At 44.4% G+C, this 15775-nt stretch overlaps 1 protein-coding gene across 4 annotated transcripts in view; it reads right to left on the bottom strand.

The window, feature by feature from the left end:
- The window catches only part of EIF4E1B (eukaryotic translation initiation factor 4E family member 1B), a 94496-nt gene that overhangs the window by 26952 nt on the left and 51769 nt on the right, over positions 1–15775 (bottom strand). For 2 of the 4 annotated variants that reach the window (XM_077261124.1, XM_077261126.1), the window contains exon 1: positions 5895–5938. The exons of the other annotated variants lie outside the window; for them this stretch is intronic. In XM_077261124.1, the coding sequence (XP_077117239.1) occupies positions 5895–5912 (18 nt within the window). In that variant the 5' untranslated portion in view covers positions 5913–5938. Of the gene's footprint in view, positions 1–5894; positions 5939–15775 lie in introns of those variants that run through there. 4 annotated transcript variants of the gene reach the window in all.

Here is a 15775-nt window from a genome sequence, read left to right as displayed (position 1 = left end):
CAACACATATTAAGCTAAAGGAGTCACAAGGTTAAACCTCTCCCACCTGCCGGAGCTGGGTTTTGACTGACAAAGACCATCATTTGTCCCCCAGTAAGAGACAGACTTAAGGGGGTATTTGGACTTAAAAAAATAAATAAAAAATGTACCCAAGCACTAACAGACAGCTACTGTAATTGCAACTTACCTGCATGTTCTTTCCCAGGTACAGAGTGGTCACAGACCACTCGTGCCCGGGATTCAGAAGCCTCTGCCAACGTCATGTCATTCTGATTGACTTCTGGATCCCTGCTACCTAACCGAGGGAGTCGGCTGTCAGTTAGAATGATGTAGGAACTCACACCCTATCATGTCAGCAGATGCAGCGGAATTTGTTTATTTATGAAGTCCCGGATATACCCTATACCGTGGCTCTTAGGCTACTTTCACACTAGCGTTAACTGCATTACGTTGCAAATGCGTCATTTTGCCAAAAAAACGCATCCTGCAAAAGTGTTTGCAGGATGCGTTTTTTCTGCATTGACTAACATTAGCGACGCATTTGCGATGCAATGACACACGTCGCAACCGTCCTGCGACGGTTGCGCCGTGCTGTGGCGGACCGTCGGGAGCAAAAAACGTTACATGTAACGTTTTTTGCTCCCGACGGTCCGCTTTTTCCGACTGCGCATGCGCGGCCGGAACTCCGCCGGAACTCCGCCCCCACCTCCCCGCACCTCACAATGGGGCAGCGGATGCGCTGGAAAAATGCATCCGCTGCCCCCGTTGTGCGGCGGGGACAACGCTAGCGTCGGGGACCTCGGCCCGACGCATGGCGACGGGCCGAGCCCGACGCTAGTGTGAAAGAAGCCTTACTGGGGAGCAAGCTTACATTGTTTACAGAAGAGAGCCAGGTTCTAGGGTACTGAAAGAGAAAATTGTAAAAAAAAAACAGAAGATTGGTGAAGGGCAAATGTTGTCCCCATCTTCAAAACAGGAAAGAAGATGGAGCTAGGAAATTACAGGCCAGTGATCTTCAGCAAAGTATTTGATAAAGTATCCCATACTATCCCTATTGAAAAAAAAAAAAAAGATCAAGTATGGTATTGACAAGGCTATGGTTTGGTGGATTCATAACTGGCTCAGTGATCTACTCACTGAGTGGTAATAATAAATGGTTGAACACACAAGAGTGTTTCAAGTGGGGTACCACAAGGCTCTGTTCTGGCCCCAGTGTTCAACATTATTTTTATAAATGATCTTGATAAGGGAACCAAAGGCAAACTAATCAAATTTGCAGGTAATGCAAAGCTAGGAGAGATAGCCAATAGAGGTATGAACCCGAACTTTAAGGCTGCGTGTCCACGTTCAGGATGGCCGGCGGTATCGGCGAAGCCGCTCGGCGCTAAGCCCCGCCCCCTTCTGGGACGCAATGATGCCGGATGTGTTAACTGTACACATCCGGGATCATCGCCCCCCTCCCATAGGGCCCTGTGTTATGCCTTGCGGGGACGCTGCGTCCCCGCAAGGTGTACGGACATGCTGCGATCTGAAGAGACGCGCAGCATGTCCGGAGTCGCAGGCCCGCCGCGTGCGGGTTTCCACGCATAGTGGACACAGGATTTCAAAAAATCCCCTTCACTATGCTGGAACATCTGGACGCTGCGTGTTTGACGCTGCAGCTCTGCGCAGTGTCAAACAAGCAGCGTTTACTGACCGTGGACACACCCTAAAGTTCAGGGTTTGTACTGTCCGGGACCGAACAGACTTCTCCCAGAAGTATGTTAGAGTGTCACAGAGAATGAATTTTACCAAACCAAAGTTCTGGTCCCAGTTAAAGTTCAGGTAGAGTTCTGGTGCCTGAGCAAAAAAAAAAAAAAAAAAACAAACAAAAAACTTTAGACTAAAGTTTGGTCAAACCCGAGCTTCTGTGGGCCCGCTCATCCCTGATAGCCAACACTAGAGAAGAGAAAGGATTCAGAAGGATCTAGATAAGCTTGAACAATGAGAAGTGACTAATAGAATTGTATTTAACAGGGAGAAATGCAAGATTCTACATCTGGGCAAGAAAAGCAGAAAGACATCTACCTAATAGGAGGAATAGAACTAAGCAACAGCATGTGTGAAAGAGACTTAGTTATATTAATAGATCACAGACTGCACATGAGCAAAAGCAGCAGCAAAAAAGGCAAGCCATTCTAGATCATCCTAAAATCGGACTGCACTCAGATGTCATGCGATTACAGTCCAATGTTCTCTACATTCCCATAGACTTGAATAGGAGAGTAGCATGCGATTTCAGACCATCACATGCTGCGATTTTTTTTATTTTTCTCTTCACTGACAAATTGTCAGTGGAGGGAACAAAAATGATGAATAGATAGTACTCGTTTTATGTACACAGCGGTGTGATCAAGCCCTAAGAAACTTTATTAAGCCTCATTCACATGTCTGTTTAAACACGTACTTGGAAAAAACATATGTATTATCGGTATCAGTGTGATCCATGTGTCCGTTTTTACAATCAGTGTTTTTCATGGATGGATAAATAAACTGCAAGGATTTTATCCTTTGGAATGTTGAATACTTAAGCCATGTTCACATATTGAGTTTTCTGCTTCAGTATTTGTAAGCCAAAACCAGGAGTGGGGTAAGGAAAAAAAAAACCCTTAGTGACAGAGCCAAATTGCTACTTAATGACCAGGCCAATTTTAACAATTCTGACCACTGTCAGGTTATAACTCTGGGACACTTTAACGGATCCCGCGGATTCAGAGACTGCTTTTACATGACATATTGTATTTCATGTTAGTGGTAAAATTTCTTTCATATTACTTGTGTTTATTTATGAAAATAAAATCGAAATATGGCGAAAGTATTTAAAATTTTGCAACTTTCAAACTTTTAATTTTTATGCCCTTAAACCCCAACACACCCCTAACCCCAACTCTTAACTGTAATGGGAAAATGGAAATACTTTATTTTATTATTTTTCCCTAACCAAGGGGGTGATAAAATAGTAAATAAAAAAAAAAACTTTATTTATTTTGATCACTGTGATAGACCCTATCACAGTGACCAAAATGAACCAATAGGAAAAATGCCCTGCATGCGCACTGCGTGTTTAGACGCTCCCCAGCTCCGACGCTCCCCCGCCTTCCCAGGAACCCCAGCCCCGCACTGTGCATAATGAATAACAGTGCGGGGCGGGGGATTCAGCAACAGTGTGGCCGCACTGACAATGAACACTGCGCAGGCCCCAGGCAGGCACGCACAGCGCAGGTGCCGGATTTCAGAAGATAACAGCGCTCAGGGGGCGGGTACCATCGCCCCTGAAGAGAAGAGTGACGGCAGTTGGGAGCTTCATACAGGACGCTTCGGACCGCCTCCAGGTACAATATCTGGTATGTGTGGCCAATTTTTAAAACGCTTTTTTGAGGTAATAAATGAATCAAAAACTAAAAGAGCCACCTTGTTAGACTGCAGCATTACTGCTGCACAAGGTGGCTCTTTTAGTTTATAACGGCTGGAGGGGGGTGACAGTGGCCCTTTAATAACAGCAATCGCAGACCCTGGAGAAATTCTGACTCGGGGGCGCGCTATGCCACTTTTCCTCAGTGCCGTACTGTGGTTTAAGTACCCTTAACTGCCGCCGTTAAAAGGCATATCGCAGTCGTTAAGGGGTTAAGCTATTCATTTTACTTTTTCACATGTGGCAGACTTCACATCTGCAGAGTAAGTTAGTTTATGAGGTGAACATTCTAAAAATTTCATGCACCATATTGGTACTGTAGGTGTCATGTCTCAACTTTATAGAGCAAATACAATTCTGTAAAAAATTTACCCTGTGTCTTCCCCTCTTGGAAATAATAGCGATGAGTGAAAGTGCTCAGATAAGGTGTCATCCAAGCATGTTCCGCTTCTAACAGAGCGTCTGTGGTGTACTTGAATAATATGTTGGAGTCCCCGCGGCTGTTAGACAGCCACGACACATGCAGGGACTGCCTAACAGCGCGCAAAAGACAAAGTTCACATACACTTGGGACATGTAAACAGCCTCAAACTAACATATGTACGAGTGCTATCCATGAGAAATACAGACAGCACTCTTACATGAATAACGGACATCTGAATGAACCCTAAGGCTATGTGCATACATTGCGGATTCTCTGCAGATCCGCAGCGTTTTTTGCGGTGCAGAAACGCTGCAGATCCGCAATGGTTTACAGTACAATGTAAATCAATAATAAGAAAAAAAAAAAAGCTGTGCACACGTTGCGGAAAATCCGGTGCGGAAACGGTGCGGTTTAAAAGAAGAAGTAGCATGTCACTTTTTTGCGGATCTGCAGTGTTTTTGTACCCATTCCATTATAGAAATCCGCAGGGGTAAGAAACGCAGCAAATCCGCAAAAAGACACAGCAAAAACGCACAGAAAGCGACAAATCCGCAGCTGCGGTTTCTGCCAGGAGAGGCAGAATTCGCACCAGAAATTCCTAAGGCTACTCCGCAACGTGTGCACATAGCCTAACACAGCGCTTTCTGCCAAGCAGTACAGTTAGAGTTTGTAAAAATCTCCAGACTTCATAGTCCGACAGGAACGTCAATGGAGACATTCATTTGAAGGAAAACCAATGGAGTCACTGTTCATGTATAGCCTCCAGAAGTAAGGGGGCGACTTCTACCTCCGAAGCAGGTGGAATTCTATATTTTGATGATCTATTGGACTGCAAAATGTCCCTCTCTGTCCATCACAGCATACGACATTTGGGAGTCTTATTGCAGTGTTCAAAATAAATAAATAAATAAAAAAGGGAAAAATTAACTAAAAAGTTGCACTTTACATTGTAGTCGCACAGATTGGACATTGAGGTCTGGGATAGTTTGATCACAGTGTAGCAGAAGGTAAAGACTAAAGTCAGCTGTGATTCGTTAAGCTACAAGGAAAAAACAAACAAAAAAAACCCAAAAAAAACCACCAGACAAAAAACCCCACATGGATATGTAAATTACCCTACCTATAAAACTATGGGTACTTTCTATGAAGACTATGTATAGAACCACGTACACAGAGCTACATGAGGATTTCTCCCGTAGAATTGCACTAGATGCGAAAAATCCAGTCAAATGTATATTCGTTTTCACTGGCTAAAAAAATTAAAAAAAACCCACAACCTAGACACACCTCAAAAACGCAGTCATTCATTTAAACCACACAAGTATATGAATAAAGTTTCCTCAAACCAAATACCAGTAGGCATCCAACACAAGCCTCTACATAAACATTGCACACCAAAGACGCACAAAAACACAGCAGCAAAAAGTGTATGGTAAGGATATGCAAACAGTTTTTTTGAGGACTTGCAGCAGAAACTCTCCAAACCCTCAAAAATTTGGGGATTCTGTGAAAGAAGAAAAAAAAATATATATATATATGGACTAAGAGGAGTCCACATGTGTACATACCCTAATTGAATTAAAGGTCAATCTTCAGATAACTTCACACACAACTCAGGTCACGTTCATTATTTAGTCAGTATTTTACCTCAGTATGTGTAATCCAAAATCAAGAGTGGAACAATCAGAGGAAAAGTATAATAGAAACACGTCACCACTCCTGTATTATCACCCACTCCTGGTTTTGGCTTACACATACTGAGGTAAAATACTGACCAAATACTGAAGGAGTGAATGGGTTTGCAGGGAGTCAATAATGAGATTACCTACAGACACAGCATTTTCACCTTTTTTAACCTCTCTGCTCACTTTATAAGTTAACTTTTAAACTATCTGTTCTATAAAAAGCCACAAAAAACCCTGTGTGAAGGCCTTGTTCTAGGAACATATCATATGCCGTATTAATCATTTAAAACCACATGAAGTAAGCCATTGTGCATGTTGCTTCACCACCACTTACTCTTTCAGCTGTTGCCATATTTGATTACCAAAGGATATCCTGAGAGTTTCCCTCCCACTTTTTATATGGAGCATAATTACATCTTAAAGTTGCAGAACCCTTCCTATAAGGCGTCATTCACATGTCCGGATTTAAACACGTATGTGAGAAAATTGTACCTGTGTGTCATTAGTGTATGATCCCTGTGTCTGTTTTTACATGAGTGTCATTAGTATATGATCCGTGTGTCCGTTTTTACATCAGTGTCATTAGTGTATGGTCCGTGTGTCTGTTTAAACCATTAGGCCGGGGTCACACTAGACCGTAATACGGACGAGTGCAATGCGAGAAAAAATCGCATAGCGCTCGACCCAATGTTAATCTATGGGGCAGCTCCCATCATCCGATATTTTCTCGGCCGTATGCAAGTCTATGGGTGCGAGAAAAAATCAGATTCCACACGGACCAGCAGTGTGACTTGCGAGAAATACGCAGCGGTGTTCTATAGAAAAGCCGGTAATTAAATTGCCAGCTTTTTCTTTCTCCTTCACAAACCCGACATGATATGAGACATGGTTTACATACAGTAAACCATCTCATATCCCTTTTTTTTTTTGCATATTCCACACTACTAATGTTAGTAGTCTGTATGTGCAAAATTTGGACGCTGTAGCTTGTAAAATAAAGGGTTAAATCGCGGAAAAAATTGGCGTGGAGAGGGGAGGCCACAGAGCAGGAGGTTGCAGTAGTCAAGGCGAGAGATGATGAGGGCATGGACTAGGGTTTTTGCAGATTCTTGGTTGAGGAATGAACGGATTCGTGAAATATTTTTGAGTTGAAGTCGGCAGTGTATGATCCGTGTGTCCATTTTTACTATCAGTGTCATTAGTGTATGGTCCGTGTGTCCATTTTTACCATCAGTGTCATTAGTGTATGGTCCGTGTGTCCGTTTTTACATCAGTGTCATTAGTGTATGGTCCGTGTGTCCGCTTTTGCTATCAGTGTCATTAGTATATGGTCCGTTTGTCCGTTTTAGGCCGGCGTCACACTGGCGTTTTAAACGGCCGAGTGCAATGCGATAAAAAATCGCATTGCACTCGGACCAATGTTAACATATGGGGCAGCTCCCAGCAGCCGACCTTTTGTCGGACGTTTTCTTCGGTCCGAGACAATCGCAGCATGCTGTGATTGTCTCGGACCGAGGAAAACTCTGGGCTCACTCGCACCCATATAAGCCTATGGGTGCGAGTGAGACAGCGCACACCACTCGGATATCATCCGAGTGCTGTGCGTTATAAGCGGACCCCAGCAATGGAGGAGATGGAGAAATTCATTTCTCCGCCTCCTCCGCAGCTGTGCTCCGATCCTCCCTGTGCGAGAGAATCGGAGCACAGACGCATGACACTCGGCTCCTGCTCTGCTGCGAGCAGGAGCCGAGTGTCATTAGCATATCGCATCCGATGATCTTGCATCGGATGCAATATGCCAGTGTGACGCCGGCCTTACCATCAGTGTCATTAGTATGTGTTCCGTGTGTCCATTTTTACCATCAGTGTCATTAGTGTATGGTCCGTGTGTCCGTTTTTACATCAGTGTCATTAGTGTATGGTCCGTGTCCGTTTTTACATCAGTGTCATTAGTATATGGTCCGTGTGTCCGTTTTTACCATCAGTGTCATTAGTGTATGGTCCGTGTGTCCGTTTTTACCATCAGTGTCATTAGTGTATGGTCCGTGTGTCCGTTTTTACATCAGTGTCATTAGTATATGGTCCGGGTCCGTTTTTACCATCAGTGTCATTAGTGTATGGTCCGTGTGTCCGTTTTTACCATCAGTGTCATTAGTGTATGGTCCATGTTTCCATTTTTACCATCAGTGTCATTAGTATATGTTACGTGTGTCCGTTTTTACATCAGTGTCATTAGTATATGGTCCGTGTGTCCGTTTTTACCATCAGTGTCATTAGTGTATGGTCCGTGTGTCCGTTTTTACCATCAGTGTCATTAGTGTATGGTCCATGTTTCCATTTTTACCATCAGTGTCTTTGGTCTATGGTCCGTGTGTCCGTTTTTACTATCAGTGTCATTAGTATATGTTCCGAGTGTTTGTTTTTACTATCAGTGTCATTAGTGAATGGTCCGTGTGTCCGTTTTTGCTATCAGTGTCATTAGTGTATGATCCGTGTGTCCGTTTTTACCATTAGTGTCATAAGTGTATGGTCCGTGTGTCCGTTTTTACCATCAGTGTCATTAGTGTATGGTCCGTGTGTCCGTTTTTACAACAGTGTCATTAGTATATGGTCCGTGTGTTCGTTTTTATCATCAGTGTCATTAGTGTATGGTTCGTGTGTCCGTTTTTACCATCAGTGTCATTAGTGTATGGTCTGTGTGTCCGTTTTTACATCAGTGTCATTAGTATATGTTCCGAGTGTCTGTTTTTACATCAGTGTCATTAGTGTATGGTCCATGTGTTAGTTTTTACCATCAGTGTCATTAGTATATGTTCCGTGTGTCCATTTTTACCATCAGTGTCATTAGTGTATGGTCCGTGTGTCCGTTTTTACCATCAGTGTCATTAGTGTATGGTCCATGTTTCCATTTTTACCATCAGTGTCATTAGTATATGTTACGTGTGTCCGTTTTTACATCCGTGTCATTGGTAATTCATAGTTTTGATGCCTTCAGTGTGAATGTACAATTTGCATAGTCAAGAAAATACAGAAAAATCTTTAAATGAGAAGGTGTGTCCAAACTTTTGGTCTGTACTGTATACTCGAGTATAAGCTGAGATTTTCAGCCCAAAAAAATGGGCTGAAAGTGCCCCTTTCGGCTTATACTCGAGTCATGGAAGGCGGGGGGGTCGGCGGGTGAGGGGGAGTGACGCCTGTCAAATACTCACCTGCTCCCGGCACTCCTGACGTGGTCCCTGCATGTCCCACGGTCTTCGGGCGCTGCAGCTTCTTCCCGTGTTCAGCGGTCACTGGTACCGCTCATTAAAGTTATGAATATGGACTTCACACCCATAGGGGTGGAGCTGCATATTCATTACTGTAATGAGCGGTGCCATGTGACCGCTCACTACAGGAAGAAGCTGCCGCTCCCGGAGACGTGGGACATGCAGGGACCGCGTCAGGAGCGCCAGGAACAGGTGAGTATGTCATATTCACCTTTCCGCGTTCCACCACCGCCTCGTCTTCCGCATCCTCTGCAGGGACTGTTCAGGACAGAGGGTGCGATGTCGTATTAGTGTACGCCCCGCCCTCTGCCTGAACAGTCAGTGCAGAGAGACGGGACGCTGAGGAGCAGCGGGCAGCGACGAGAGGTGAGTATGTCATTTTTTTTTAGTGCAGCAGCAGCATTACATGTGGCACAATGCTATATGCAGCGTCTATGGGGCCATAAAGAACTGCATGGAGCATTATATGGGGCATATTTGTATATGGGGCATATTTGTATATGGGGTATCTAGACTATGGGGCCGTAATGAACTGCATGGAGCATTATATGGGGCATCTATGGGGCCATAAAGAACTGAATGGAGCATTATATGGGGCATCTATGGGGCCATAAAGAACTGAATGGAGCATTATATGGGGCATCTATGGGGCCATAAAGAACTGAATGGAGCATTATATGGGGCATCTTATGGGGCCATAAAGAACTGCATGGAGCATTATATGGGGCATATTTGTATATGGAGCATCTTATGGGGCCATAATGAACTGCATGGAGCATTATATGGGGCTCCTGATTCAATATGGATATTCAAAAACACTTAACCTACTGATGTCTCAATTAATTTTACTTTTATTGGCATCTATTTTTATTTTTGACATTTACCGGTAGCTGCTCTATTTTCCACCCTAGGCTTATACTCGAGTTATTAAGTTTTCCCAGTTTTTTGTTGCAAAATAAGGGGGGTCGGCTTATACTCGGGTCGGCTTATACTCGAGTATATACGGTAATAATAATAATAATAATAATAATAATAATAATAAAAATGCCACCAGGAGAATTTAGTGCGATTCATATGCAACCTGCTGTTTTGCCACGATTTTAGATTTTCAAATCCGTAATAAAAAATTGCAATCCGCGACAGTTGCACAAAACTTATATTGTGGCCTGTGACAGTGTTTTGTGACCAAAAATTTGTTTCCCAAATTCCAGTCCTCATGGCCCCAACACATCATTTTTTCAGGATTTCCTTAGTATTAGGATTTTTTTACACGTGCCGTGCTTTTTGCAGCCCGTTATTGCGGGCTGTATCGCCGCAATTTTCAAGGTCTGCGGCAATAACGGACCATAGAGGGTGCCATTGCGACCAGGCTGTGCGGGTGGGGAGCCCACTGATGCCAGTTTCACCTGGATCCATTTTAAAAATGCAACTAAAACCATAATGAAATTGTGTGAAGAATGTAGTATCATTCTGTGTGTAAATACAGACTATATGCTTACATCATAAAAGGCTGACCATCTCTGCTCAGTTTATTAAAGGGACACTATCAACAGACCGTAGAATATCTTTTAACATTTTTAAGGATTTTCTTTTTATTTGTGACAAAATGTGTAAAAATCCAAATAAATAATAAAATACTTCAGTTTTGCATGTGCTGACATCTAGTGGTGAAATAGAAAAACTGCGGACAGCTATAGTTAAAAAAAAAAAATAAAGAGCATGTAGACAGGGCTGCTATCAGGGCATCACACTGCAGTTAGCGTCCCAGTCAAATGAGTCCAAAAAAGCTCCACCTTGTCATATTAACGATAAAATAATAAATACAGTGAATGCCTATTTCACACATCATATTTTTCAGTACATGTGCTAACAGTTATTTTTTCAGATTGATAGCAGACCCATTATAATGAATGTTCCTTTACACATACCCTGCTTTGATCTGTGTTGCAGGTCATACTTCCATTGCAAGTCAATCACCTCATTCAAAAATCAGATAGTACACTAACGGTTATTAGGAGGGAAGACATTTTTCTCTTTACATGAGATGCAACAAGGATTGTAAAAATTTACGCGCTGATCAAAAGTGGGTCCAAGACACTGGGACATCATTGCAAAGTGAACTGCCAGCAATGGATCTTGATGATTTGCGTACACCAATGCATTCAGTGTGGCAGAACACTCCTCAGACAACTATTAATAACCTCATTGATAGTGTAGTGCGATTACCGCTGACGCAGAGGATGGAGAAGATGGAGAAATGAAGTTCTCTGTATTCTCTGCACCTGTGATATGATTCTCTCATCGAATCACACTAAGGTGACACTCTGACATTACCATAATCAGCTGATTCTCTTGCGTAAGAGAGAATCCACAACTGCCTTAGTTAGTTGCTAGTGGTCATAATAATTAGAAATATAATTATTATTATTATTTAGTGCCAACATATTCCTCAGCACTTTACATTTTAGAGGGGAATTGCACAAACAATACAAGACATAACAGAATAACAATAATCACATCAATCAACAGATATCAAGAGGAATGAGGGCCCCGCTCACAAGGTTACAATCTATGACGAAATAAGGGAGACACGAAAGGTGGATGGTAACAATTGCTTTCATTGTTCTGACCAGCCATAATGTAATAAATCGGTTGTTCGTGTAATGCTGCATGAACCGGTTATCAGCCAGAATATGTAAAAGTGCAGACACACAGGGCTATTAAATGCATAAAGTATGTGAGAACATGATATGAGGGTCCTGGTTATGAAGAAAATTTTGAATGGGAAACACAGGGATAGTTAGAAAAATGTGTTGAAGCAGTAGGCCAGTCTGAATAAATGAGTTTTTAGGGCACACTTAAAACTGTGGGTATTGGGGGATAATCGAATTTTCCTGGCTATTGCATTCCAAAGAATTTTCACAGCACTCGAGAAGTCTTGGAGATGGCACGTTCGAATTATTAAGGATGTGAATCTTAGGTCATTAGCAGAATAAAGTGCATGGGTAGGGTCGTAGACTGAGACGAGGGAGGAGATGTAGGGTGGTGCTGAACCGTGGAGTGCTTTGTGGTTGAGAGTGATAAGCTTATATTGCACTCTGTAGGGGATGGGTAACGACTGCAACAACTGGTAGAGGGTAGATGTATCAGTGTAATGGTTGGTGAGGAATATGATCCTGGCTGCTGCATTCAGGACAGGTTGGAGAGGGGCGACTTTTGTAAGAGGGAGACCGATTAGCAGAGAGTCACTGTCAGGACTCGAACCCAGTAGCTCATGTGCACCAGCTCTTCCCTCTGAGCTATTCATGACCGCGTATCGCCAAGACTGGGTCTTTTCAGTACCCAATCTTCGTAACCCCCTACCGTGCCCCATTTAAAAGACCCCGCCTGCCAACTATTAAAATTAAAACAAAACACATAATTTTCTTTGGATAAGTTGGCCACAGCGGCCATTTTATTAAACAAACAATTACATGAATAACAACATGTATACCTTTGCATATGTAAAACCTTGAGGGGAGGGTTCTTGGAGCTAAGAAATCTGGCTAAAAAATAGGCAGAAAGCCACCACCAAAATTTAAAACCAAACACTACTTTACCCTCAGCCGTGACCACCAGCTCGAGGGCACCATGTAACCCATTTCGGGCAAACCAAACCCCAAAGCTCCGGAGGTAAACTCCCAGTCCAGAGCCCGTAAACAAAAGCCAGATCAACCCCTTAAAATGTCATCATCAACTCCAAGAACCCCACCCCCGCCACACACGAACAGCCCTGACCACCTCAGGCTCGTGAGTGCCCCACCGCCACCAAAGCTCTTTCTACTCCTTCCTGTAGACCGAAAGCCCATAAATCCATACCTATATCATTGAAATGCACTCCATCATCCCTCCAAAAATTGCCGACCCCAGCCTCTAGGTCAAAATGTCTCACGGCGATACCTCCGTTCCGAGGCACAAAACTTGCCACCGCTCTATTCAGCTTCACCCGGGCCCTATTAATCCCTTTTTGAGAACGTGCGTCCCGCCGCTTCCGCCGTGGCACAATGTCTGACCAAACCGTCAAAACACCAGGAAAAGATACCCACAATCTCAAAAAATCGAAATGGATATCCCGAATCAATTCCCTCACTGGTCTCGTTCCCAAATCGTTTCCTCCGAGGTGAACCACCACGATGTCCGGGGGTTGATCCAGCCTAGCGGCATTAGAAAATTCCGACAACAACCTCCCCCACAACATACCCCGAAAGCTTAACCATCTAATAACCACGGCATCCCGGCCGAAACCTAATTGCCTACCATTTGGCCTAGCATCCGCCGGAAGAGCACCCCAGTGAACGAATGAATGTCCGACAATCCAAGCCAAGAGGGAGGTTCGACCTGGAAAACATAACAACAGTTAACAACACGCCATAACTCGACCCCAGTACCCTTGACTTAATGCCTAACATAAGACAGATAATGATTCGAACTCCATCTGCCTATTCTCTTGATGACATCCGCGCCCAAGCCCAAACCATCGGCTTCAGACGCGGCACCAATTTGAAACCAATGCGACCCGAAATCCTTCGGGTTAACTCCCAAAAATCCCAAGCCTCTTTTTAATATAGCCGTAAATTGGAAACGTGACAAGAATTCCCCTGTCTGGTGTCGTAACAAGGGGCCAGCCCTCAGCGGCCACAGACTCCAGTAGGCTTCCAAACAATGCTGCGCGCACATCTCACTACAGTCGCTTACCCCTTCCGAGCTGATCAGTCTTAGAACGCCTGATCCAAAAAACAATACCTCCCGCCCAAAAATCGACATCTTCCGCTAAAAGACCACCCGCCTTATCTTTATTCGGGGAAACCAACTCCCCCAAGCGCAAAGCCCCAAAAAACGCTAAAGAAAAGGCCAACCGAAACAGTAAGACCTCGAACTGGGAACTACAAATAACACCCAAGACCTCACCCAGCCGCTCCAGCATCCCAAAAGAAATCGGCCTACGCTTATCAAAAGTCACGTTTCCTTTTCGAAAACCCTTCAAAGCCTGCCTTATCACAAAATTTTTTGTCACGTCAGCCGAACCCTGCAAACGAAAACTGAAAGCCAGACCCGCAATAACTTTGTTTAACCTGGACACGGACCATCCCCATTCGACCGCCTTACCCATCAATGCCAACAACGCCATAGTCCTATTGCCGTCAGACTCCACTGAGCCGCATTGGACCAACCATCCTTCCCACATATCCCATGCCACTTCATAATCTGACCATGTCCGGCTCGAAACGGAGGCTTGGATCAACCGACCACCCCGTCCGCAGCAATCTGCCACAGATGCGAAGGACATCCCGCTCCTGTAGGTTCCGAATCTGGTGCCAACTCCCAGAATCGATCCCACTGCAAACGAGACAAAGCATCGGCTATAGAGTTTTGAACACCTGGCACATGCACAGCCAAAATCCAAGAATTCAATTCCAAACACCTCAACACCAACTCCCTAACCAACCTGATCACCGGAGGGGAAGAAGAAGATAGGCTGTTAACTTGAGCGTGGTGTCAGTAATTATCGCAGTGAAAGCGTACACGTCGATCCTTAAAAATGTTGCCCCAAATAAACGCTGCCACCACGATTGGGAACAATTCCAACAACGCCAAATTTCTGGTAAGCCCATTTTTTCACCACTCTTCCGGCCACACTCCGACACTCCATTTACCTCCGCAATAGGCATCATACCCAACTCCACCCGCTGCGTCCGTATAAATTTCGCAATCAAAGGCATTCAAATCCTCCTGTTGAATCAACGCCCTGCCGTTATAATTTTCCAGGAAACGCTGCCAAACTAGCAAATCATCCCTGTGCTCTCTACTCAGGCGTATGAAATGATGACTCCCACCGTAGCTCTGGACAACCTGCGGCAAAAAATCCTGCCCATAGGCATGATACGGCACGCACAATTCAGGCGACCCAGCAACGACTGCAACTCTTTCAACGTCGCTTTTCTCAATTTTCAAATTCTAAGCACCTCCTGCTTAAGCGACAACAACTTGTCATCAGGAAACCTGCACTCCATCTTTTCCGAATCGATAAGAATCCCGAGAAAACTTAAAACCGTGCGGGGGCCCTCTGTTTTTTCCTGCGCCAAAGGGACGCCGAAATGCCCAGCCACCCATTCCATAGTGGCCAGTAAATTTCCACATACAACAGAGTCCGGAGGACCCACAAACAAAAAATCATCTATGTAATGAATGACTGAAGGAACATCGGAAAAGTCTCTAACAACCCATTCCAGAAAAGTACTGAAAGTCTCGAACAACGAACAAGAAATCGAACAGCCCATAGGCAAACACCTGTCCAAATAAAAACCTCCTTTCCAACAGCAACCTAGCAACGGAATGCTCTCCGGATGCACCGGCAGAAGCCAAAAGGCAGACTCAATGTCTGTCTTTGCCATCAAAGCCCCTGCCCCATACATACGAACCCACTGCACAGCCGCGTCAAATGACGTGTACACAACAGAGCATAATTCCTCCGCGATGCCATCATTCACAGAACAACCTTTTGGGTGCAACAGATGCTGAATTAAATGAAACTTATTCGGCTCCTTCTTGGGCACCACTCCCAACAGAGAAACAATCACCCCTTCCATGGGCAACGAACTAAACGGCCCCGCCATTCTCCCCAGCTCCACCTCTTTCGCTAACTTAGCTGTAACCACATCCGCATGCAAACCTGCTGACCTCAAATTTTTTATAGAAAAGGGGACCACATGAGTCGGGCGAGGAATCCTAAAACCTTCAGCAAAACCGTCCCTAATGACCACCGCCTTCAACTGGTCCGGATATCTACTTAGATAGGGGGCCATCTTTTGAAGCCTCACTGGCGTCGCCCCCATGATCGCTACTCACTGATGGCTTGCCCCTTGCTTTTTTGAAACATTTTGAAGCCCCATGGGAGGCCCCGCTGCAATGG

This window comes from Ranitomeya variabilis, chromosome 5, assembly GCF_051348905.1.
Source record: "Ranitomeya variabilis isolate aRanVar5 chromosome 5, aRanVar5.hap1, whole genome shotgun sequence".
In the NCBI taxonomy this organism is placed as follows: Eukaryota; Metazoa; Chordata; class Amphibia; order Anura; family Dendrobatidae; genus Ranitomeya; species Ranitomeya variabilis.
Note: the sequence above shows the minus strand (reverse complement) of the source record. Positions and strands in the feature narration are given on the sequence as shown.